A 27311-nucleotide genomic window follows, 5' to 3' on the forward strand; every position below is an offset into this window, starting at 1 on the left:
ACCAACAAACAGACAATCATTCATTTAATCAGTCACTCAGTTAGTCTGTCTGTCTGTCTGTGTGTCTGTCTGGCCAGACAATTGTCATTCTGTCATTTATCCTTTTGAACCCGTCGGCCGATTGGTTCATTTACCCATTCATAATAATCCGACAGCGGCAACAATGGAAATATTTTTTAAATGGGTTGAGAGCAGGAGCAGAGCCAGATACTGTCTCTGGCTCGGTGATGGTAGTATGTTGGTGGTGGTAAGGACTTTATGGCGGTGGTGGCATAATTAATTATTTAAAATAAATAAAACTAAATAAAAAGCAGCCGTAAAACACTTTGTCGCGAAAACAAAGAAAGAGCCAAGACCAGGCCATTGGTCTCTGGCAGACCAGCTGCGTAAGAAACTGAACTGAATTAAACAACTTGGCAAAGATGTTGTGAGTGCCAGGGGAACAGCAGAGAAGGGAAATAACATAAAAAAATTTATTTAAATATCAAATGAAATGAAATTGAAGTTCAATGAAGCTTCACATTTTCTATGAAAATTAAAATTTTGGTCTTTTTGCGCTCTTTTATTTTGACCTTTAAAATCCTTTGGTGATTTTTCGTACAATATTCCAGCACGAGATCATTTAAATGCAAAGATTTCTATGCAAATTAAAGGATAGCAAAGAACTTATAAAAGTTAGGCCAGTGTGTGCCTGTTGTCAAAATACTTCGACTGGCATGGTGGATCGCGATTTCTGATGCGTAATGTATTGTATCTTCATCACCACCCTTATCAAATTGACTAAGGTGCTCTACATACCCAACGACAATTGAGTACGGTGTAGAACACACGTTTGTTTAGAACAAAAGGATTAATAAGTCCCCTAGTTTTCCCAAGCGCAATAAGAGTGAAGAAAGGCTTTTTTCAACTAATCCGGTACAAAATAATCATCAATGCTTAGAACAACAAGACTCATAAACATTGCCAAACTATTTTTGTTGTGCACTTGAACATGCATTGAACGTCACACAGTGGTAGAAAACAAAAAAAAAAACTAGTAAAATATATGACGTGTGAGAGCGGGTAAAGATACCTCTTTAAAATTTGAAATAGTTAGAGCTGAGGTTTTAGCGAAATATCGAGGTGGCCAACTTTGGGGGCCTACCAAAAGGCGCCCGGACAACCTAGGGCTTTGAAATTTTGCACACAATTTCGCTAACACATCATCTCTAACTATTTCAAAGGTTAAAGAGGTATCAATACCCCTCTCACACGACATATTTTTTACTAGTTATGCATTTTTGATGTAAATTCATATTTTCGATGAAAATTCAAATAAATTTTCGATGAAAATTTAATTTTCTATGAAAATTAAATTTTCGATGAATATTAAAATTTTCGATGAAAATTCAAATTTTCGATGAAAATTCACATTTTCGATGAAATTCAAATTTTCGATGAAAATTCAAATTTTCGATGAAAATTAAAATTTTCGATGAAAATTCAAATTTTCGATGAAAATTCAAATTTTCGATGTAAATTCAAATTTTCGATGAAAATTAAAATTTTCGATGAAAATTCAAATTTTCGATGCAAATTCAAATTTTCGTTGAAAATTAAAATTTTCGATGAAAATTCAAATTTTCGATGAAAATTCAAATTTTCGATGAAAATTCAAATTTTCGATGAAAATTCAAATTTTCGATGAAAATTCAAATTTTCGATGAAAATTCAAATTTTCGATGAATATTAAAATTTTCGATGAATATTAAAATTTTCGATGGAAATTAAAATTTTCGATGAAAATTAAATTTTCGATGAAAATTAAAATTTTCGATGAAAATTCCAATTTTCGATGAAAATTCCAATTTTCGATGAAAATTCAAATTTTCGATAAAATTTAAAATTTTCGATGAAAATCAAATTTTCGATAAAAATTCAAATTTCCGATAAAAATTCAAAATTTCGATAAAAAATTTTCGATGAAAATTAAAATTTTCGATAAAAACTAAAATTTTCGAGAAAATTAAAACTTTCGGTGAAAATTAAAACTTTCGATGAAAATTAAAATTTTCGATATATTTTCAAATTTTCGATAAAATTTAAAATTTTCGATGAAAATTCAAAATTTCGATGAAAATTCAAATTTTCGATAAAATTGCAAATTTTCGATGAAAATTCAAAATTTCGTCAAAAATTCAAATTTTCTATTAAAATTCAAATTTTCTATGAAGTTCAAATTTTAGCACAATAAATAACTTTTAAAAGTAAGGCCAAAAGCATTTGGCGGGCTTTCTGTACCGCGATTTCTGATTCATCAGAATCATCATCAGCAGAAATTTGTCAAATGGATCACGGTGCTTTGCATACCAACCCAACTAGAGTAAGTTGCAAAGCAAATATCTGAATTTGAACAGGGGTCTTTAAGACGACTTGATTCACAAGCGTCATAGAAAACAGGTAAAATCTTACTTCCTTTGTTTGTTGCCAATAGCAACGCAATTTTGTCGAACTTATTTGTACTCTGACATGTGGTGTAGGTATCTCTGCCTACACACAAAACAGCAATGGCAGCATCAGCCTATGGCTGATCTCAGTGCAGAGTACAATTAGGTTAGGTTAGGTTGAAAAGAGGGTGCAGGTATTAACCCGCCCCATGCCACTATGGACATACACCTAAGCAAGTAATCGGCTAGTTGTGCGCTCTAAATACTAAAAAAGTAACCTCGATAAAGAAAATCTAAGTTGGGAATTACGTGCTATTTAAGGATTTTGTATGTAACACGGAATTCCTAACTTAGATTTTCTTTTCGAGGCTACTTTTTTAATATTTGGAACACACACCAAGCCAATTATTGGCTAAGGTGTATGTATAAGATTTTAAGACCGAAAAAAACGCCAAAGATTTAGTTTTTTTTTAATTTTTGATAAAAATTTAAATTTTTGATAAAAATTTAAATTTTCGATAACAATTTAAATTTTTTATAGAAACTTAAATTTATGTTAAAAATATAAATTTTTTGTTAAAAATATAAATTTTTGTTAAAAATATAAATTTTCGATAAAAATTTTAATTTCGATAATTTTGCGATATATTTTCAATAAAAATTTAAATTTCGATAAATTTTCGATAAAAAATTGAAATTTTTGATAAAAATTTAAATTTTCGAAAGATTTAAATTTTGGATAAAAATTTAAATATTCAAAAAAATTTAAATTTTCGATAAAAATATAAATATTCGATAAAAATTTAAATTTTCGATAAAAATATTCGATAAAAATTTAAATTTTCGATAAAAATTGTATTTTTTGATAAAAATTGTAATTTTTGATAGAAATTGTAATTTTTGATAAAAATTGTAATTTTCGATAAAAATTTAAATCTACAATAAAAATTTAAATTTTCGATAACAATTTAAATTATTTATAGAAACTTCAATTTTTGTTAAAAATATAAATTTTTTGTTAAAAATGTAAATTTTCGTTAAAAATATAAATTTTCGATAAAAATTTTAATTTCGATAAATTTTCCATATTTTCAATAAAAATCTAAATTTCGATAAATTTTCGATAAAAATTTAAATATTCAACAAAAATTTAAATTTTCGATAAAAATTTAAATATTCAACAAAAATTTAAATTTTCGATATAAATATAAATATTTGATAAAAATTTAAATTTTCGATAAAAATTGTAATTTTTGATAAAAATTTTAATTTTTGATAAAAAATTTAATATATGATAAAAATTGTAATTTTTGATAAAAATTTTAATTTTCGATAAAAATTGTAATTTTCGATAAAAATTTGAATCTTCAATAAAAATTTAAATTTTCGATAACAATTGTAATTTTCGATAATTACTTAAATTGTTCAATAATTAGTTAAATATTCGATAAAAACTTAAATTTTTGTTTAAAATTTTAATATTTGTTAAAAAATCTTTGTTTTTTGAAGTCTATGCGTTCAAGATCAATTAGTCTTTTTGTCCATTTCTACAATTATGTTACAAATTATTCTCTTCTATTTGAAATTCCTATTCCTTTCATTGCTAACAAACCAATGTTCCTCTCTTCTATTTCAGTATAGCCTAATAACCGGTATATAACCATACACCCCATCACCATCGAACGTCCCAAATCAATTTGGAGCTACTTTTGTCCAATAGCTTCGCCGCTTTAAAATGCCCCTTGGTGAATAGACCAGCATTGCACAAAACTCAAGACATGGATTTGACAAAAGATATGCTTGACTTTACACGAAAGCTGGAAGGTGGTGAAGGGGAAATGGAGGTGCCACCTGAAGAGAAACTGATGGCAACATCCAGCAATGAGTTCAGCATGTTTGCCGAACAAGGCAACGCAGAGGAAGAGTCCCTGCTAATGTCAATGCAACAGGAGAAGAACTCCAATGAAACAGAACCGCTTATCAAAATGCCGTTGGAGGTGGTCCAAAAACCCACCACACCCCAATTGATAGAAAATTTGGGAGCCCCCAGCAGCTCATCGGCAGCTAAGGCATTACAAAGTGGAGGAGATATATCTCCGCCGCCCAGACCCTTGACTTCCAGCGAAGTGGTGGGATTCTCAACTGCCTTGGATGATCCTGAAATGCAGTTGGATGCCACAGTGGCACTTAATAAGTCACGCTCGCTGCCAGCCTCTCCAAATCATTTGAATGCCACTCACATAACCGACCTATTTGGCTTTGCTGCCATGAAGTCCAGCAAAATAACTACGGCAGCTCCAGCCACCCACAGTAATTCCTTGGAGACTACTACAAGCATGACCATACCCCGCATTATACCAAATATGACCCCCAAGAGTCTGGCCGCCAAGGGCCTGCCCAAATTTCCCGCCTCCGATGCACGCAACAGCCAACAATTTTGTTTGCGCTGGAACAACTATCAAAGCAATCTGACCAATGTCTTTGATGAACTGCTGCAAAACGAATCCTTTGTCGATGTCACTTTGGCCTGTGAAGGCCACTCCATAAAGGCCCACAAAATGATTTTATCCGCCTGCTCGCCATACTTCCAAGCCCTGTTCTATGACAATCCTTGCCAGCATCCCATAGTGATAATGCGGGATGTTAGATGGCAGGAATTAAAGGCTCTGATGGAGTTCATGTACAAGGGTGAGATCAATGTGAGCCAGGATCAGATAAATCCTTTGCTAAAGGTGGCGGAAATGTTAAAAATTCGAGGCCTGGCTGAGGTTAGTAGTTCGGGAGGAGCTAGAGCGGGTGGTGTAGGTGCTTCATTGCTGGGAAGTCATGAACGTTCCATGGGCTTTGAGGATGATCCAGAGGATATGGAGGATGAGGAGGAGGCTCTGGTCAATGACTTGGAAGAGGATGCTGAAGATTCGCCCACAAATGCGGCCAAGCGACCCAGGATACAGGTATCGCAAAAATTGGTGTCTCCTTTGAATATGAATTTGGGTGAACAGAGAATGCGCAAGCGTTCCCGCGACGGTATGTTCATAGAGGATGAACGCATTTTGGAGACTTCATTAAATGCCCGCAATCGTAGCCGCAGCCGATCTCGCTCTCCCCAGGCTAGGGATAAAGAAGCCGCCGCATCGATTAATCCAGTGGCCATGACCACCTCCACCATTGTGCGTAACCCATTTGCTTCCCCAAATCCTACGCAGGGCTCCACTCAAAATAGCAGTGGCTCTACAGCAAATGCCCCCACACAAGCATCATCATCAGTTAATTCCACATCCGCCACATCGATATCCTCAGCCGCCGTCGCTGCTGCTGCTGCTGCTTCCCCAAATGTCGTCGCCTTACCCTATCGCTCACTAGAGCGTAGCTGTTCCCCGCCTATGATGACCCCACCGCAAGCAAGAGCTCAGTCGAGTGTATCCAATACGACTCCATCAGCATTGCCTTCACCCTCTAGCAATTCTTCGGCGGGTCCCAGTGGCACTGTGCCTCCATCAATTTCATTGCATTCTCATCCTGCAGCCGCCGCTGTGGCGGCCGCCGCCTTGGCCAATCCCCATCATCCGCATCATCATGCAGCCGCAGCAGCTCAACAATTGGCTGCCCAACATCAACAGTTGCAGGCGGCAGCCCATTCGCATGCCATGGCTAGTGCATTGGGTGCTTCATTGGCAGCAGCAGCTGCTGGAGCCACTCCAGCCACCAATCCGGCAGGATCAACATCAGCCCATCACGACGATATGGAAATTAAACCAGAAATTGCAGAGATGATAAGAGAAGAGGAAAGGGTGAGTACAAAAATATAGTATAGAGGTCCAATAGAAATTCACCACTTTGGTGGTGAATTATTGAAGACTTACAAAAAAATCTCAACTGGGGGCTATTGAATGTATCAGTTATGTTATTTATAAGTTTTGTAAGATTTTATTCGTTTAGTAGGTGATGTTGCATTTAATTCACCACACTGAGGTGAATTAGTTTATGTGGCCTAAAATGCTTAGCCAATGTATCTTCTGCATTTTAAGTACTCCCTAAAAGATATTGAAAGAGCAAACTTCGTCATACAGAATTTCACCACGTTGGTGGTGAATAATAAAAAACAGCCAACTTTAAACTCGCAAATTGCATTTTTTTGCTAGATTTTTCTTTATCAATAGTTAAGTCAAGAAATTATATATACTATTTTTTGTTATATAAAGGTCAAAAAGAAATTCACCACATTGGTGGTGAATAATTAAAGACTTAAAAAAATCCCAACCATTTTATATCAACTGGTGGCTATTGAATGTATCATTGTAAAATTTTATTCTGCTAGTAGGTGATGTTGCATTTAATTCACCACACTGAGGTGAATTACTTTTAGTGGCCGAAAATGCATAACCAATGTATCTGCGGCATTTTATGTAGTCCCTAAAAGATATTGAAAGAGCAAACTTCGTCATACAGAATTTCACCACGTTGGTGGTGAATAATAAAAAAGAACGTCATCTTTTAAACTAGCAAATTGAATTTTATTTTTTTTGCTAGATTTTTCTTTATCAATAGTTACATCAAGAAATTATATATACTATTATTTTTCGTATAAAGGTCAAATAGAAATTCACCACTTTGGCGGTGAATAATTGAAGACTTAAAAAAATCTCAACCAACTGGTGGCTATTGAAGGTATCAGTGTAAGATTTTATTTTTTAAGTAGGTGATGTTGCATTTAATTCACCACACCGAGGTGAATTAGTTTTAGTGGCCGAAAAAAAACAGCCAACTTCAAACTCGAAAATAGCATTTTATTTTTTTTTTGCTAGATTTTTCTTTATCAATAATTATGTCAAGTGATTATAGATACTATTATTTTTTGTATAAAAGTCAAATAGAAATTCACCACTTTGGTGGTGAATAATTGAAGACTTAAAAAAATCCCAACCATTTTATATCAACTGGTAGGTTATGTTGCATTTAATTCACCACACTGGGGTGAATTACTTTTAGTGGCCGAAAATGCAAAGCAAATGTATCTCCTGTATTTTAATACTCCCTAAAAGATATTGAAATAGCAAACTTCGTCATACAGAATTTCACCACGTTGGTGGTAAATAATAAAAAACAGCTAACCTTAAACTCGCAAATTGCATTTATTTTATTTTTTTGCTAGATTTTTCTTTATCAATAGTTATGTCAAGAGATAACTGTTTTTTGAAGGATTGCGTTTTTCTCACCCTTCGCGGTTTATTAACATTTCTGGCCTTATAGGATTATGTTATGTTATATTGGCAGCCTGTAATCAGACCTAACCTGACTATTTTTGCCCATATGGTGGGAATCCAATCCACGATCCTTGCACTGCTAGTCGGAGATTGCTACTTGCAAGCTGTAAAAATCGATGTAAGGCATTTTAGGCGTTAACTGCAAGACATAACACTGAGAGGTAACTTTTAATTCATGTTGACAGAGAAATTCACCACGCTAGTTGTGACAATGGAAGTTTCATAACTTGGTAGCTTATAATACAAATTTGGCTCCTAAAATCAAGCTTAAAAGTGGGTTTGGAGCATACATTTTTCATAAATATGTATACGTTTAAACTTTTTAATGTATTCACCATGCTGTGGTAAATTTTTCATAATATTATCTGCTTAAAGAATGTTGAGCGCACTCAGTTTACCACTGAACATGAAAAATTTAATCCTCCACTTTGTCCTTGAAAACTAAATTCTTTAAGCCTTAACAGGATTTGTATCATGTGAAGGCAATCAATAACAATGCAGTGCCTTTATTTCACCACACAGAGGTGGGTTTACTTCTTTTTGGACATTTAAGGAGTTGATAGCTTACTTTTGGGATTGTAATTAAAAGTTTAATATCAATGCGTAAAAACTCACCACACTCAAGTCTTGAAAACCAATTTCATATAAGATATTTATAGTGTACTTTCAAATTCACCACATAATGGTGAATATGTTTGGATCCCCTTGGTTTATTGGCATAAGCAATGCCAGACCAAAGACCTTCGCCATATGAAGCAGATTTAAGTTAATGTTTTGTTTGTTTCTCTCTTAAGAAAACAAAGCCTTTTTGTACCCCTTTTAAATTATGGGCCATTCATTTCAATTCCCTCGTTAAGTGTGTTGAAATCACAGCGTTTAAATATATTTAATGTTAGTTTATTATTATTTTTTTTTTTTGCTCTTTCTCTCTATTTCTAATAATTTAAACAAATATTTACTTTAAGTTGATGATTGTTGCATGTTCTTCTACTCCAGCTAGTTAGAGTGGCACAGACCTACCTACCAACCAGCCGTCGGACGGACAGACGGCCTCATAACATATATGGTCTTATTAGCCTATTACGGTGGGTGCGGGGTTAGACAGACAGACGGACAGACAGACCGACAATGAGTGTTTTAAGTAATTTTGTCATTAACTTGGAAATTATTTCCACACACATGCACTCATGTTGCCGGGAGACCATCGAGCGTATCGCCATACACACATTTATGCTGCCTGCCAAGCTAAAGTGAGTCTCCATGGAAGATCTTAACTTGTCCAGCATGGTGAGCAGCGTGCCAGGGCATGGGAGGGAAAAACCATATTTCCTACGCACAAAGCTATGTCGTTAAGACAATAAAATAATATGTGAAAACTATAAAAAAACCAACCCCCCTCCCCCCAACCACCATCACCAGCAATTTTTCACAAATTATAAACATTTCATAAAAACTAAACATAATTAATTGGCGGATGACTGTGAGTCAGCAGTGAATGTAGGGAAACCAAGCAGCGTTACCAGTTTGATCGTTGCCACAACAAGTTGGTCTATAATTTTCTTAAGCACGTACACTTGTACGTCTATGGAAAATCCCGATGCAACAATAATAGCTTTATCATGGTAATATAGAGAGTGAGGTCAGAGCGGTAGGAAAAAGTTCAGAATGTTATAAATAAAATAACCAAAAAAAAAAAATAAAGAAAAATAAAATAAAATAAAATAAAATAAAATAAAATAAAATAAAATAAAATAAAATAAAATAAAATAAAATAAAATAAAATAAAATAAAATAAAATAAAATAAAATAAAATAAAATAAAATAAAATAAAATAAAATAAAATAAAATAAAATAAAATAAAATAAAATAAAATAAAATAAAATAAAATGAAATAAATTGAAATGAAATGAAATGAAATAAAATAAAATAAAATAAAAAATTAAAATAAAATAAAATAAAATAAAAAAATAAAACAAGTGAAAGCGTTCTAAGTTCGGCCGGGCCGATTCTTATATACCCTCCACAATGGATCGCATTTGCCGAGTTCTTGTCCTACTTAGGTAAAAAAAGGATAATGGAAAATATTTGCTCTGCTATAAGAGCGATATCAAGATCACCACAAGGACCACAATTAAATTATATTTTGCAGACCTGTGTAAAATGTCAGTCAATTCGAATAAGAATTGCGCCCTTTGGGGGCTCAAGAAGTAAAATAGAGCTGTACCGGGCTATGGACCGATTCAGACCATAATAAACACGTATGTTGACGGTCATGAGAGAATCCGTCGTACAAAGTTGCAGGCAAATCGGATAGCAATTGCGACTTCTAGAGGCTCAAGAAGTCAAAAACCCAGATCGTTTATATGGCAGCTATATCAGGTTATGAACCGATTTGAACCTTATTTTACATAGTTGTTGAAAGTAAGAATGAAATACGTCATGCAAAATTTCAGCCAAATCGAATAAGAATTGCGCCCTCTAGAGGCTCAAGAAGTCAAGACCCAAGATCGGTTAATATGGCAGCTATATCAGGTTATGAACTGATTTAAACCATACCAAGCACAGTTGTTGGAAGTCATTTCAAAACACGTCGTGCAAAATTTCATTCCAATCGGATAAGAATTGCGCCCTCTAGAGGCTCAAGAAGTCAAGACCCATGATCGGTGTATATGGTAGCTATATCAGGTTATGGACCGATTTCAACAATACTTGGCACAGTTGTTGGATATCTTAACAAAACACGTCGTGCAAAATTTCATTCCAATCGGATAAGAATTGAGCCCTCTAGAGGTTCAAGAAATCAAGACCCAAGATCAGTTTATATGGCAGCTATATGAGGTTATGGACCGATTTCAATCATACTCAGCACAGTGGTTGGATATTATAACAAAATACTTCGTGCAAAATTTCATTCCAATCGGCTAAGAATTTTGCTCTCTAGCGGCTCAAGAAGTCAAGACCCCAGATGTTATATCAAAACATGGACCGATGTGACCCATTTACAAGCCCAATCCCAAAATTTCAAGCGGCTAGCTTTACTCCTTCGAAAGTTAGCGTGCTTTCGACAAGCAAACGGACGGATGGACAGACAGACGGACATGGCTAGATCGACATAAAATGTCAGGACTATCCAGAATATATACTTTATGGGGTCTCAGACGAATATTTCGAGTAGAGTCAAACAGAATGACGAAATTAGTATACCCCCATCCTATGGTGGAGGGTATAATATAATGTAATAATAAAAAATTCTTACGAATATTCCACTAAGGTACATCAGTTTGGTCCGATTTAACTCAATAAGGGACCAACGTGTGTATTTGGCGGATATGCTAAGCCTTCGCAAAGTTAACCTTGGTTATAAGACTGTGTTCGGTTATAAGACTATTTGCGATTACAAATACAAATATTCCCTCGAACATTCCCTTAAGAAACAGGGATCAAACTTCTTATTTGTCTAATGAGTGCTCTCCGAATCAAGTTTAAGCTCAGTGATAAGGGACCTCTTTTTTACAGCCGAGTCCGACTCTACCCAAAGGAAAGATTGGCAATGTTCCACGGCTGAAAATTTTTCTGATGATCTCGCCAGGATTTGAACCCAGGCGATCAGCGTCATAAGTGGACTGCTAACCTCTGCTTCACGGTGGTTCGGTTATACGACTACGTTTGGTTATAAGACTATGCTCGTTAATACGACTCCGTTCGGTTATAAGACTATGTTCGTTAATACGACTGTGTTCGGTTATAAGACTATATTGGCTTATTTTACTATACTACGTTTTGTTATTAGAACATGGGCAAAGCACCATTGGTAAAGTACCACAGCTGAAAATTTTTCTAATGATAAGGGGCCTCCCTTATCATTGACTCCGACTCCGAACGGCGTGCCGTAGTGCTACAACTTTAAGTGGAGAAGTTTTTACATGGCTACCATACCAAATGGTACAGTATCTCACGAAAGTTGCCTGCATAGGAGGGCATAACCACCACTGAAATTTTTGTTCTGTCCAGTATTCGAACCCAGGTGTTCATCATTATTGGGCAAGCTAATCTCTGCTCTACAGTGGCCTCCTCGGTTATACGACTACGTTCGGTTATATGACTATGTTCGTTTATATGACTATGTTCGGTTATAAAACTATGTTCGTTTAAACGGCTATGTTCGCTTATCAGACTATTCTCGTTTATATGGATATGTTAGGCTATAAAACTTTGTTTGTTTATAGGACTCAGTTCGGTTAAACACTACGTTTGATTGTAAGATTACGTCCGGTTATAAGACTACGTTAGGTTATAAGACTGCATTCGGTTATAAGATTGGTTCCGATTATAAGACTTAGTTCGATTATAGGAATATATTCGGGTATAATAATAAATTCGGATATATGACTTTATTCGGTTACAAGAGGAAATTCGGTTATAAGACTACGATCGGTTAAAATCCTCTATATGGTTATAAGGGGGGATTCGGACCCAGACGTTCAGCTTCATTAGCGGACAAGCTAATCTCTACACTACAGTGGCGCGACTGCGTTTGGTTATATGACTATGCTCGTTTATTCGGTTATAAAACTATGTTCGTTTATTCGGCTGTGTTCGGTTATAAAACTATGTTCGTTTATTCGGCTATGTTCGGTTATTGGACTATGTTTGTTTATACGGCTATGTTAGGCTATAAGATTTTGCTTGTTTATAAGACTAGGTTCGGTTACGTTTGATTATAAGACTACGTCCGGTTATGAGACTACGTTAGGTTATAAGACTGCATTCGCTTATAAGATAGCTTCCGATTATAAGACTTAGTTCGATTATAAGAATACATTCGGGAATAAGACTAAATTCGGATATAAGACTTTATTCGGTTACAAGAGGAAATTCGGTTATAAGACTACGTTCGGTTAAAATTCTCTATTTTGTTATAATGGGGGATTAGAACCCAGGCGTTCAGCTTCAATAGTGGACTAGCTAATCTCTGCGCTGGTTTGGTTATATGACTTTGGTCGTTTCTACGGCTATGTTCGTTTATCAGACTATTTTTGTTTATACGGCTATGTTTGGTTATAAGACTTTGCTTGTTTATAAGACTAGATTCGGTTAAACACTACGTTCAATTATAAGATAACGTTCTATTATAAGACAATGTTCAATTATAAGACAACGCTTAATTATAAGACAACGTTCAATTATAAGACAATGTTCAACTATAAGACAACGTTCGATTATACGACAACGTTCGTTTAAGACAGCGTTCGATTATAAATTACATTATATTAGACTATGTTCGGTTATAAGTCTATATTCGGTTATAAGAAAACGTTCTGTTGTACTACTACCGACTACGTTCGGTTATAAAACTGCAATTTATTATTCGGTTATTAGACCACGTTCAGTTATTAGACTGCGTCCGGTTATGAGGCTACCTTCGGTTATTAGACCACGTTCGGTTATTAGGCTACGTTCGGTCATTAGACTACGTTTGGTTAAAAGATTAATTCGGTAAAAAGCCTAAATCGTTTTATATGACTAGATTCGTTAATAAGACTACGTTTGATTATTAGACTACGTTTGGTTAAAAGATGACATTCGGTACAAAGCGTAAATTGTTTTATGTGACTATATTCGCTTAAAAGACTACGTTCGGTTATTAGACCACTTTCAGTTATTAGACTATGTCCGGTTATTAGGCTACGTTCGGTTATTAGACTACGTTCGGTTATTAGACTACGTTCGGTTATTAGGCTACGTTCGGTTATTAGATTACGTTCGGTTATTAGACTACATACGGTTATTAGACTACATTCGGTTATTAGACCACGTTCGGTTATTAGACCACGTTCGATTATTAGGCTACGTTCGGTTAAAGTATGACATTCGGTACAAAGCGTTAATCGTTTTATGTGAATAGATTCGCTTAAAGGACAACGTTCGGTTGTCCTTAGACCACGTTCGGTTATTAGACCACGTTTGATTATTAGGCTACGTTCGGTTAAAATATGACATTCGGTACAAAGCGTTAATCGTTTTATGTGAATAGATTCGCTTAAAGGACAACGTTCGGTTATTAGACTTCGTTCGGTTAAATTATTAATTTGGTTAAAAGCCTAAATCGTTTCATATGACTAGACTCTTTAATAAAACTGCTTTCGGTTATTAGGCCACGTTCGGTTAAAAGATGACATTCGGTACAAAGCGTAAATCGTTTTATGTGACTAGGTTCGCTTATATGACTACGTTCGGTTATTAGGTTACGTTCGGTCCTCTATTTGGCTACTTCGGTTGTATGGCTACTTTCAGTTATAAGACTACGATCGGTTATAATACTGCGTTCGGTTATAACACTGCGTTCGGTTATAGGACTACGTTCGGTTACAAGACTACTACTCTATGACTTTATCTGGTTATAAGACATCGTTCGGTTATAGGATATAGATTCATTCGGTTATAAGACTAAGTTCGGTTATAAGTCTTTGTTCGGTAACTCGGTTAAAAGACTGCATTCGACTATACGATTACCATTGTTTCCAAATCAGTCATTTAGCTGCATATACGGACATGGTAACCTCTGCGCTGCGGTAACCTCCATTCATAGATGTAGCTATTCAAAACCATATGGTATAAATTATAAGTCATGCTTCCTTTTCTCGTTTCTGTGGTACCACAACGGGTTATAAAATCATATGATTTTAATAAAAGGCTGCTAGCTTAAACTTACCAATCTAAACTACGATTTTAATGACAGTTTGCCTGTAGTACCCCAATGTTGAAGCAAAATTTCAATTCACATGTCTTTGGGGTCGTGTAGCATTCCGAGTGATTTTGGGTATGTTTAAGATGGTTCCGATTCACTGTTAGGACAGTATTTTTTATGCACATAAAAGGGCCCTCACTGTTAGGGTTTGTTTAAACCAAAATAACCAGAGAAACACCTGCCAATAGGAATTTAACAATCAAAATCTATCCTATTATTACAAAAAACATTGTCATCCTAAGACTGACAAATGACCACAGAATACTATAACTCAACGATAAAGATAAATGGCCTAAACAAAGAAATAAGCAACCAACGAATACTGCGATCAAAACAAAAGGCAATGGCTAAGGTGATAGGCGATAGGTGGCTTAGTAACTGACCGGTGTGAACAAAAATATTTTTTTTTTTTTTTTTGGATTACAAAAGGCGCAAACAAGCTTATGAAACCAAGTACCTTCTCATTGGGCAGCAATTTGGACAATTTGGCAGAGATGGCAATGGCAGTGCCTTCTCAGCTGTGAAACGAAAACCATAAGAAGGCGCGAGTAGACACTTTGCTGACCCAAACAACCAGGCATTCATTCAGTTAGTCAATCAAATAGCCGGCCAGCCAGCCAGGCAACGAAGAAAAAAAAATCATTGCGTTCATTGAATTGTTTGGGGGAATTTTTGTGAATGAAGGAACACAACGCCATACTACGAGGCAATGTTTTGGTTTTTGCTTTTTTTTTTTCTTTAGAGGAATAAGGCAAAGAAATACAAAACGGGAGAAAACAAAAATCAGACAAGATTGTCATCGCCATCGTCATTGCCATTCCTAGCCATAACATTGCTAGCTTGCTTGCTGTTCTTTCCTTCCATTCATAAGGCAGCTTTGTCGTTGTAGTCAGTCAGGCAGACAACGTCATCAGCACCAAACGCTTACACATGGCAAGTCCATGCCTTTGCTGGGAGAACAGCAAGACAAGGCACTTGCTATTTTCTTTTATTTCCTTAGCAAATGTGCCAAAGTGACTGCGTTTTTATGCGAACAGCAAAAAAAAAAAATAAAAACAAATTTCATTTAATCAACTCAAGAAAGTATTCTCCGTTGCTTGTTTGTTTTGTTTTTTTTTGCCTTTCTTCTCTTCTTCCTGGCGTTTGTTTATGGCCCAAACGACAAGTGGATACAAAGTGGACTCTGCTTAGCTTCATGATGGTAGGGGTGAGTTTCTTAGAATTAAGCGTTTTTTTGGGGAAAATATTTTTTGCGATAGGGGAAAAAAACAATACCCCCTCATCCGTACATTTGTTAAAATGGTTATAGTTTAGGAAAGATTGAAGCTATGCTCTTCAAATTTTTGAAGAGAAGAAATTAAATTTGATGTAAGTCTTTTAGGACTGTCAGTGTACCGATTCATATTTGGCTATGATTGTCATACAAACTGCTATTCTTATTTGATATCCTAATCTCCCATTACAATACGTACCCATTTAGATTTTTTGGGAATAATTGCTAATACTTCTCCCACTGTTCCATATAAAAAGACACGAGTTTAAATTTAATTCAAAGCAAACGAAGCTTAAAGAATATAAAAACTACAAAGGCAGACAGATGTATGTATGGCTGGTTCTTAAGCAGGGCAGAAAGACAGCCATACCAAATATATTGAACTACACTGCACCAATGGTATCGAATACATGCTCACACTCAACCAAAGCAGCAAAAACAAAACAAAAACAAAAACAACACAAGAAACGTAAAGAAATTATAAATAAATATTTATAATAAATACAAATTATGTCTGCGTACAAATAAAATACAAGACAAGCATAATACACCGCCTTAATGCTGCTAAACACACAGCAGCACACACACATAGTGGCTGGATGCCTTGAATTCACACAGCCACCATTGCCAACAACCTACACCACCACCACCACCACCAACATCGTTCTTATTATTTTTATGATTACGATTTATGTGTTGCTCTTTCCCTTCAGTGTGAGAGCGGCATTGTGTGACGCCAACGAATACATTAGCGCCGATAATGGCAGCAGCGTCGTATAGTAGAAGAACAACCAATGTACGCTATATTTTATTACTCCAACGCGCGCTCTCTTTCTCTCTCATCGCCACCCATTCGAAATGAGCTAATACTCCAATAACGTAGACCACCAGCATAACCAACAGGCGAAAAAGGCAACAATAATAACAAATACAACAATGACTTACATTGCACATACTTCAAGGGCGGAGTGGTTGGGGGTGGTAGTATAGAAAGGCATCCCTAGAAGTGTTGCCAATGGGGGGGAAAAAAGTAAACGATCAAAAAGCATTTAGATAACCCAGTAAGAAGAAGCTGAGGAGAAAAGATACAACTGTTTTTTTTTTATACCCTCTACCATAGAATGGGGGTATACTAATTGGTCATTCTGTTTGTAAGATTGAAGCTATGCTCTTCAAATTTTTGAAGAGAAGAAATTAAATTTGATGTAAGTCTTTTAGGACTGTCAGTGTACCGATTCATATTTGGCTATGATTGTCATACAAACTGCTATTCTTATTTGATATCCTAATCTCCCATTACAATACGTACCCATTTAGATTTTTTGGGAATAATTGCTAATACTTCTCCCACTGTTCCATATAAAAAGACACGAGTTTAAATTTAATTCAAAGCAAACGAAGCTTAAAGAATATAAAAACTACAAAGGCAGACAGATGTATGTATGGCTGGTTCTTAAGCAGGGCAGAAAGACAGCCATACCAAATATATTGAACTACACTGCACCAATGGTATCGAATACATGCTCACACTCAACCAAAGCAGCAAAAACAAAACAAAAACAAAAACAACACAAGAAACGTAAAGAAATTATAAATAAATATTTATAATAAATACAAATTATGTCTGCGTACAAATAAAATACAAGACAAGCATAATACACCGCCTTAATGCTGCTAAACACACAGCAGCACACACACATAGTGGCTGGATGCCTTGAATTCACACAGCCACCATTGCCAACAACCTACACCACCACCACCACCACCAACATCGTTCTTATTATTTTTATGATTACGATTTATGTGTTGCTCTTTCCCTTCAGTGTGAGAGCGGCATTGTGTGACGCCAACGAATACATTAGCGCCGATAATGGCAGCAGCGTCGTATAGTAGAAGAACAACCAATGTACGCTATATTTTATTACTCCAACGCGCGCTCTCTTTCTCTCTCATCGCCACCCATTCGAAATGAGCTAATACTCCAATAACGTAGACCACCAGCATAACCAACAGGCGAAAAAGGCAACAATAATAACAAATACAACAATGACTTACATTGCACATACTTCAAGGGCGGAGTGGTTGGGGGTGGTAGTATAGAAAGGCATCCCTAGAAGTGTTGCCAATGGGGGGGAAAAAAGTAAACGATCAAAAAGCATTTAGATAACCCAGTAAGAAGAAGCTGAGGAGAAAAGATACAACTGTTTTTTTTTTATACCCTCTACCATAGAATGGGGGTATACTAATTGGTCATTCTGTTTGTAACTCCTCGAAATATTGAACTAAGACCCCACAAAGCATATATGAGTCGATCTAGCTATGTCCGTCCGTCTGTCTGTCGATGGCACGCTAACTCTCGAAGGAGTAAAGCTAACCGATTGAAATTTGGCACAATAACTTATTATTAGTGTAGGTCGGTTGGGATTGTAAATGGGCCAAATCGGTCAATGATTTCATATAGCTGCCATATAAACCGATCTTGGGTCTTGAATTTTTAAGCCTCTGGAGGGCGCAATTCCTATTCGATTTGGCTGAAATTTTGCAAGACGTGTTAAGTTATGGTTTCCAATAACTGTGCTAATTGTGGATTAAATCGGTCCATAACCTGATATATCTGTCATATTAACCGGTCTGGGGTCTTGACTTCTTGAGCCACTAGAGGGCGCAATTCTTATCCCAATTGGCTGAAATTTCACATGACATGTTTTGTTAAGACTTCTAATAACTGTGCCAAAACTGGTTCAAATCGATCCATGACCTGATATAGCTGTCATATAAACCTATCTTGAATTTAGTCTTCTTGAGTCACTAGAGGGCGCAATTCTTATCCAATTTGCCTAAAATTTCGCATTACGCGTTTTATTGTGACTTACAACAACTGTGCTGAGTATATTTTAAATCGATCCATAATCTGATCTAGCTGTCATATAAACCGATCTGGGGTCTTGACTTCTTGAGCGTCTAGAGGGCGCAATTCGTACCCGATTTGGCTGAAATTTTGCACGACGTGTTAAGTTATGGTTTCTGACAACTGTGCTAAGTATGGTCTAAATCGGTACATAACCCGGCTTCTCCTTTGGACCGATGTCCTATCTCTTCGGTTCAGTCCTTTCTTTTTCTCCGTTGGTTGGCTGAATGGCCAAGTTTTTTGCAGCGACTGGTGACTTTTATGGGAGGCAGGTGCGCTTGGTTGCTTGTCTCGCTGGTTGTTGGCTGATTAGCCGGGAGGCAGCTTTGCTAGCTTCTCTTGCTTTCTCCGTACATATTTTCCCATTAACATTCCATTAAGGATCAGGGGATACTTCTCCCATATCAAAGAGTGCAGCCCTATTCAAATTTTAGCTCAAGGATATGGGGCCTGCTTTGTATGTCAAGTTCGAACGACGTGCCGCTTAGCGACACCACTTTTGAGAGAAGTTTTAACATGGCTGGATACCTTCCAAATGTCGCCAGATCACCTCCTGTCCAAGATGCAAAATGCTAATTTTGCCCATGAACATTCCACTAAGGAACAGAGGCAAACTTCTCACATATCAATGAGAGCAGTCCGATTCAAGTTAGTCTCAATAATAAGGGGCCTGCTTTTTATAGCCGAGTCTAAACGGCGTGCCGCAGTGTGACACCTCTTTGGAGAGAAGTTTTACATGGCATAGTACCTCACAAATATTGCCAGCATTAGGAGGGGAAAACCACCGCTAAAAAATATTTCTGATGGTCTCGCCAATATTCGAACCCAGGCGTTCAGCGTCAACGGCGGACATGCAAATCTCTGCGCTACGGTGGCCTCCAATATCCTTTTCGCTCAATATTCTACTCTTTCTCATGGTGTCCACTATAGGGCCCTCATTTTTAGTTGGAATGCCTTTGGTGTCGCATAACTTGCATTGCCGGGCTTGGGTATGAATGCTACCCGCGCTAGGCTTGGGTATAAATTCTTTCCTTGCCAGGCTTGGGTATAAATTTTACCCTTGCCGGGCTTAGTTATGAATACTACCCTTGTTTTGACAAGTGCTCGATAGTCTCATCTTCATCGGTACAACTTCTAGAGTATTCATTGTGCGAGATTCCAATCGCTCGGCATAGAGCCTAGCAGGCAGTTATGAACCCTGTTATAGTATTCTGTGGCATCCGTCCCTCTTCCAACTGAAGGTAGGCCAAAAACAATTATCAAAATCAATGACAGATCAGTAGACACCGAATCCCATCTTGGCGCCCGCAAACGCAGCATTTGCCTCCCAATCTTCTCTGTTGGGAAAGGAATCCAGGAGAAGAAGAAGCATCCTCTCTCCTTAAGAGTAGCGGTTACATAGTCTTTTCCCATACTGGCAACACTGATTGTTACCTTATTCACTTCGATTGATATCGTATGGCGACCGATAAAAACGTGCTCATAACCCAACAAACATTCATACCTATCTGCTTACCGACATATATACAACGTAAATAAATACTTGATACTTGTTTTTTGTACAATTACACGTACAAAATCGTATTTATGTTGCTCCCTCTTTAGAAAATCACACGTAGCGTATGTATGTATGTATGTTCAGGAGTATCGATGAGTACTCACTCGTAGGTTTGTTGCGCCTTGAGAATGCGTTTGTAAATGCCCTGTGTGTATGTTCGTGTGTCGCTGTTCGTTGTGCCAGCGAGTGTGGTTATGCTGAGTGTAATTTATTATATTTAATGTTGCTTTCCTTAATGGTTATTATTATTATTTATTTTATTTCCAGTTGTTTTTTTCGTTTTGTTTTGTTTTTGGTTTTTCCCTGCTGTTATTTTTGATATTTATTTTTATTTTTGGTGTTGCTGTAGTGGTTGTTGTTATTCTACGACGTTTTCTTCGTTATGCTTCTTAAGCTATGGCTGTATTGTAGTTTTTTTTTATATTTTATTTTATTATGGCAGTGTTTATTCATCTGCGCTCTTTTTTTTACGGCTATTGCTTTGGTTTTGTTGTTGTTCGACATAAATCCCTAAGCATACGCACAGACACAGAATTCAACGTCATTACATTGTAGTATCCCTGTTTATTATGATGATCATTACAAGGGTTACCAAGTAAAAAAACATAATAAAATAAAATAAAATAAAATAAAATAAAGGAAAGGAAAGGAAAGGAAAGGAAAGGAAAGGAAAGGAAAGGAAAGGAAAGGAAAGGAAAGGAAAGGAAAGGAAAGGAAAGGAAAGGAAAGGAAAGGAAAGGAAAGGAAAGGAAAAGAAAAGAAAAGAAAAGAAAAGAAAGGAAAGGTAAGGAAAGGAAAGGAAAGGAAAGGAAAGGAAAGGAAAGGAAAGGAAAGGAAAGGAAAGGAAAGGAAAGGAAAGGAAAGGAAAGGAAAGGAAAGGAAAGGAAAGGAAAGGAAATGAATTGAATTGAATTGAATTGAATTGAATTGAATTGAATTGAATTGAATTGAATTGAATTGAAATGAAATGAAATGAAATGAAATGAAATGAAATGAAATGAAATGAAATGAAATGAAATGAAATGAAATGAAATGAAATGAAATGAAATGAAATGAAATGAAATGAAATGAAATGAAATGAAATGAAATGAAATGAAACGAAATGAAACGAAATGAAACGAAATGACATGAAATGAAATGAAATGACATGAAATGAAATGAAACGAAACGAAATGAAACGAAACGAAATGAAATGAAATAAAATAAAATAAAATAAAATAAAATAAAATAAAATAAAATGGAATGAAATGAAATGAAATGAAATAAAATGAAATGAAATGAAATGAAACGAAATGAAATGAAATGAAATGAAAGGAAATGAAATGAAACGAAATGAAATGAAACGAAATGAAACGAAATGAAATGAAACGAAATGATTTGAAACGAAATGAAACGATATGAAATGAAATGGAATGAAATGAAAGAATTGAAATGAAATAGAATGAAATTAAATAAAATGAAACGGAACGAAATGAAATGTAATGAAACGAAATGAAATGAAATAGAATGAAATTAAATAAAATGAAACGGAACGAAATGAAATGTAATGAAACGAAATGAAATGAAACGAACTGAAATGAAACGAAATGAAATGAAACGAAATGAATTGAAATGAAATGAAACGAAATTAAATGAAATAAAATGAAAAGAAATGAAATAAAACGAAATGAATTAAAATGAAATGAATTGAAATGAAATGAAACGGAACGAAATTAAATGTATTGAAATGAAATGAAACGGAACGAAATTAAATGTAATGAAACGAAATGAAATGAAACGAACTGAAATGAAACGAAATGAAATGAAACGAAATGAAATGAAACGAGATGAACCGAAATGAAATAAAATGAAATGACATGAAATGAAACGAAATAAAATATTGCCGCTTTATCCAAATATGTGGCCTGTTCCAAACGAAATGAAATGTAATGAAATGAAATGAAACGAACTGAAATGAAACGAAATGAAATGAAACGAAATGAAACGAAATGAAACGAAATGAAACGAAATGAAACGAAATGAAATGAAACGAGATGAACCGAAATGAAATAAAATGAAATGACATGAAATGAAACGAAATAAAATATTGCCGCTTTATCCAAATATGTGGCCTGTTCCAAACAGCTGGTCCCTCATATTGAAGTCCGATTCATTTTCAACTTCCAATGACTTTCAATTTCAATCCCACATTGTCCCCATTGGTACTATTATACGCACCACCATAGTATGGGGGTATACTAATCTAGTCATTGCGTTTGTAACACCTCGAAAAATTGATCCAGGACCCCATAAAGTATATATATTCTTGATCGTTTCGACATTCTGAGTCGAACTAGCCATGTCCATCCGTCTCTCGAAATCACGATAGCTGTCGAACGCGTAAATCTAGCCTCTTAAAATTTTGCACAGATACTTTATATTGATGTAGGTCGTTGGGGATTAGACTTCTTCAGCCTCTGGAAGCCGCAATTTCTGTCCGATTAGGCTGAAATTTTGCATGTAGTGTTCTGTTATGACTTGCAACAATTGTGCCTAGTACGGTCCAAATGGGTCAGGAACCTTATATAGCTCCCATATAAACCGATATCCCGATTTGACTTATTGAGCCCCTGGAAACCTCAATTTTTCATCCGACCTGGCTAAAATTTTTTGCATAGTGTTCTGTTATGACTTCTAACAACTGTGCTGAGTACGGTCCAAATCGGTTAAGAACTCAATATAGCTCCCATATAAACAGATCTTTCGATATGACATTTTGGGGCCCTGGAAGCCGCAATTTTTGTCCGGTTTGGCTGAAATTTAGCATGTAATATTCTGTTATGACTTGCAACAATTGTGCCTAGTACGGTCCAAATGGGTCAGGAACCTTATATAGCTCCCATATAAACCGATATTCTGATTTGCCTTCTTGAGCCTTTGGAGCTCGCAATTATTACTCGATTTTGCCTGAAATTTTGAAAGTGGTGTTTTTCGATCCATGGATCCCGGCCGAACTTAGCACGCTTTTACTTGTTGAGATTCGTAGTCTACTTCCAAATGCCTTTCATTTGATACCCACATTGTCTCAATCGATAAACATATCTGTTTGCGTGGGTTTTGGGGTTGGGGCTGGCTGCCAGACCTCAAAAAAATTGTTTTTTTTTCGACAAATTCGTGTTGATATAATTTTGCATACCAAAATTTTATCTGAAGGGAGCTCTGGAAATAGGTTAACATGACCGCATATTTTTTTTTACTGATCGGTATGGGGAAATTCTTTACGCAGGTGAGGAGTACGTCTCTCGCCTTGTGCCGGAATCTGTTATCGACGGTAACTGCTATCCAACCTGTGTCACCCCTGGGGAACCGCCTTCGCATTACTTCTAGGAGGACCCCATATCTCTTAATAATCCATACAATTTTCGTTGTGTCTGCGTCCAGACCTCAGCATTCATACTCTACGCCGCTGCCGCTCTACAATAAATGTCGCTCTGCGGCACACGATTTACCATTAGAGAGAGATTTGTTTTAGAGAGAGAGAGAGTGACTGTTCTAATGGCAACCCTAATCATCTCAAGCAATGGCCATCTTACACTCTGTGGCATTGTTTATGAACAATGAAGGCGATGTACCCTAAATGCAATTTATGAGAGACTACTCTTTTTCTCAAAGTGTGTATGGGTGTATAAAATTTTTGTTGTTGTTGTTGTTGTTGTTACTTTCCTTTGTTCCTTGGGCTGCATTAGTTCGGGTTACTTAAGTCAAGGATGAAAGAGATGGACAAAGACAAGGTTACACACACACACACACACACACACACACAAAATGTGCGTGTAATATCTTAAAGAAGGTGTAAAGGTAGCATTTAAGTTTTCTTAATCCAATTTGATTAATTGAGGCATGGATGCTCGAGTTGTGTGCATTTCTTTTCAGGAGGTTAGGGGCAAAGCAGGAAGCATTATCTATTTTTGTTTTGGGAAGATAAATAGATCTTCTAATTGTTTTTTTTTTTTACATATTCCTATAACAAATGAGTTACTTATTTATTTATGTTCGTTATAAGGTGGGAATTTTATTTATTTTTGTTTTCATAGAATTGCTTGCCTTTGAGAGCCCCTTTTCGCATACCCAGAATGCATTGAAATATTACGTCATCTGGCAGACGCATATCTTCATCTCATCCACTGCTGGGAGTTCAGCAATGCTTGCAAAAGTTTATGCCTTGGCTCCCCTTAGTTCCATTGCATCTCAAGGAAATTCATATGAATTGCATTCCAGCAACAACGCACCCAGATACCACTTGATTTTGAACTCACAAACTAAAAACTTCTACTCTGCCACCATATTGGCTGTTTGGTTGCCTGGTTGGCGGCGGGTAGAAGCAAAGCAGAACAGTTTGTTTTCATAGCAAAAAAAAAAAAAAAGAAGTTGTGTGCCGAGTATGCGATTGTGGCAGTTTATCTTACTATGATGCAAAGGGACTTTTAGTTTGCAGTGATAATTGGATTGTTCTAAATTATAGTGGGTCGCAAAAGTATTCGGCAAAGGGAAGGAAAAGCTAAAAAAAAACAGCTTTTGAGGAAAAGTTAATGAATTGAATTGAATAAAACAATAAAGAGAATAAAAACAAGTAAAAAGGTTATCACCTCGGGTACATACGTAAATCACCTTTCGTCAAAATCCGGCGAAAATTGCATACCTTATGCCCCATAGCAGCTATATCGAAATATGTTCCGATTTGGACCAAATACTAAAATTGTTCAATTGTGTATAACAAAATTATGACCTTTTCAGTAGCTATTGGGTTGCCCAAAAAGTAATTGCGGATTTTTTAAAAGAAAGTAAATGCATTTTTAATAAAACTTACAATGAACTCTAATCAAATATACTTTTTTTACACTTTTTTTCTGAAGCAAGCTAAAAGTAACAGCTGATAACTGACAGAAGAAAGAATGCAATTACAGAGTCACAAGCTGTGAAAAAATTTGTCAACGCCAACTATATGAAAAATCCGCAATTACTTTTTGGGCAACCCTATATCTAAAAATAATCCGAGCTGATCCATATACGACACGGATGTCGAAAAGCCTAACATAAGTCACTGTTCCAAATTTCAGCAAAATCATATAATAAATGAGCCTTTTATGGGCACAAAACCTTTAATCCAAAGATCGGTCTATATGACAGCTATATGCAAATCTGGACCGATCTGAGCCAAGTGAAAGAAAAATGTCGAAGGGCCGAACACAACTCACTGTCCCAAATTCTGGGCCAAATTGGACAATAAATGCGCCTTCTATGGGCCCAAGAACTTAAATCGAGAGATCGGTCCTTATGACAGCTATATCTAAATCTGGACCGATCCCGTCCAAATTGTGGAAGGATATCGAAGGGCCTAACACAACTCACTGTCCCAAATTTTGGCAAAATCGAATAATAAATGTGGCTTTTATGGGCCTAGGACCCTAAATCGGCGAATGGGTCTATATGACAGCTATACCCAAATATAGACCGATCTGGACCAAATTGAAGAGGGATGTCGAAAGGCCTAAGACAACTCACTGTCCCAAATTTTGTCAAAATCGGATAATGAATGTGGCATTTATGGGCCTAAGACCCCAAATCGGTGGATCGGTCTATAGGGCAGCTATATCCAAATCTGGACCGATCTGAGCCATATTGCAGAAGTATATCGAGGGGCTTAACTTAACTCACTGTCCCAAATTTCAGCAAAATCGAATAATAAATGTGGCTTTTATGGGCCTAAGACCCCAAATCGGTGGATCGGTCTATAGGGCAGCTATATCCAAATCTGGACCGATCTGAGCCATATTGCAGAAGTATATTGAGGGGCTTAACTTAACTCACTGTCCCAAATTTTGGCAAAATCGAATAATAAATGTGGCTTTTATGGGCCTAGGACCCTAAATCGGCGAATGGGTCTATATGACAGCTATACCCAAATATAGACCGATCTGGACCAAATTGAAGAAGGATGTCGAAGGGCTTAACACAACCCACTGTCCCAAATTTCAGCAAAATTCGATAATAAAATAATTTTAAAGACCTAAGACCCCAAATCGGCGAAAAGGATGTCGAAGGGCCTAACACAACCCACTGTCCAAAATTTCAGCAAAATCGGATTTTAAATATGGCTTTTATGGGCCTAAGACCCTAAATAGGCGGATCGGTCTATATGACAGCTATACCCTAAGCTGGACCGATCTGAGCCAAATTTGAGAAGAATGTGAAAGGGTCTAACACAGCTCACTGTTCCAAATTTCAGCAAAATCCGATAATAAAAGTGGCTTTTAAAGACCTAAGACCCAAAATCGGCGGATCGGTCTATATGGGAGCTATATCAAGATATAGTCCGATATAGCCCATCTTCGAACTTAACCTGCCTTTGGACAAGGAAAGAATCTGTGCAAGGCTTCAGCTCAATATCTCTATTTTTAAAGACTGTAGCGTGATTCCAATAGAGAGATGGACAGACGGACGGGCATGGCTAGATCGTCTTAGATTTTTACGCCGATCAAGATCGGGTCGGAAATGAATATTTCTATGTCTTGAAAACGGAATGACAAAATGAATATACCCCCATGCTTCGGTGGTGGGTACAAAAATCGGACAATAAATGTGGCTCTTATGGACCCAAAACCTTAAATCGAGAGATCGATCCATATGGTAGTAAGGGGTCCCCCTAAAGGAACAACTCCAAGAATTTGTTATTAAGATAAGGTATTCAACCGTCTTAGCAACAGCATAGAGTCTTTTTGTCCTAATAAATCATTGATACATGTCCAAGCCGCCTACTTGACACTGTATCGAAATAAAAGAATGCAATAGTTAATAAATTATTTTCAGCCCTTTACAAGCTTAAGAAATCATATAATAATGTCAGATGTATATCACAACATGATATTACAAGAAATATTTTCTAATAATGTAATAAATAAGGTCCAATAAAGAGTTATATATTTGTGTTGTATTGGAAATATTGCCTACATTGTAGCCATATCTGCTTACATGCATGCATACCTACAATGCGATACAATATAGAACAAGTGCTAAGTTCGGCCGGACCGAATCTTATATACCCTCCACCATGGATCGCATTTGTCGAGTTCTATGCGCGATATCTCTTCTTAGGCA

General features: G+C 36.3%; 1 protein-coding gene across 2 annotated transcripts in view; it reads left to right on the plus strand.

Moving 5' to 3' along the window:
* The window catches only part of LOC106094084 (protein bric-a-brac 2), a 146215-nt gene that overhangs the window by 15696 nt on the left and 103208 nt on the right, over window positions 1-27311 (plus strand). For both annotated transcript variants that reach the window (XM_059370837.1, XM_059370846.1), the window contains exon 2: window positions 4063-6217. In XM_059370837.1, the coding sequence (XP_059226820.1) occupies window positions 4205-6217 (2013 nt within the window). In that variant the 5' untranslated portion in view covers window positions 4063-4204. The remainder of the gene's footprint in view (window positions 1-4062; window positions 6218-27311) is intronic.

The sequence above is a fragment of the Stomoxys calcitrans genome, chromosome 1 (genome assembly GCF_963082655.1).
Source record: "Stomoxys calcitrans chromosome 1, idStoCalc2.1, whole genome shotgun sequence".
Lineage (NCBI taxonomy): Eukaryota > Metazoa > Arthropoda > Insecta > Diptera > Muscidae > Stomoxys > Stomoxys calcitrans.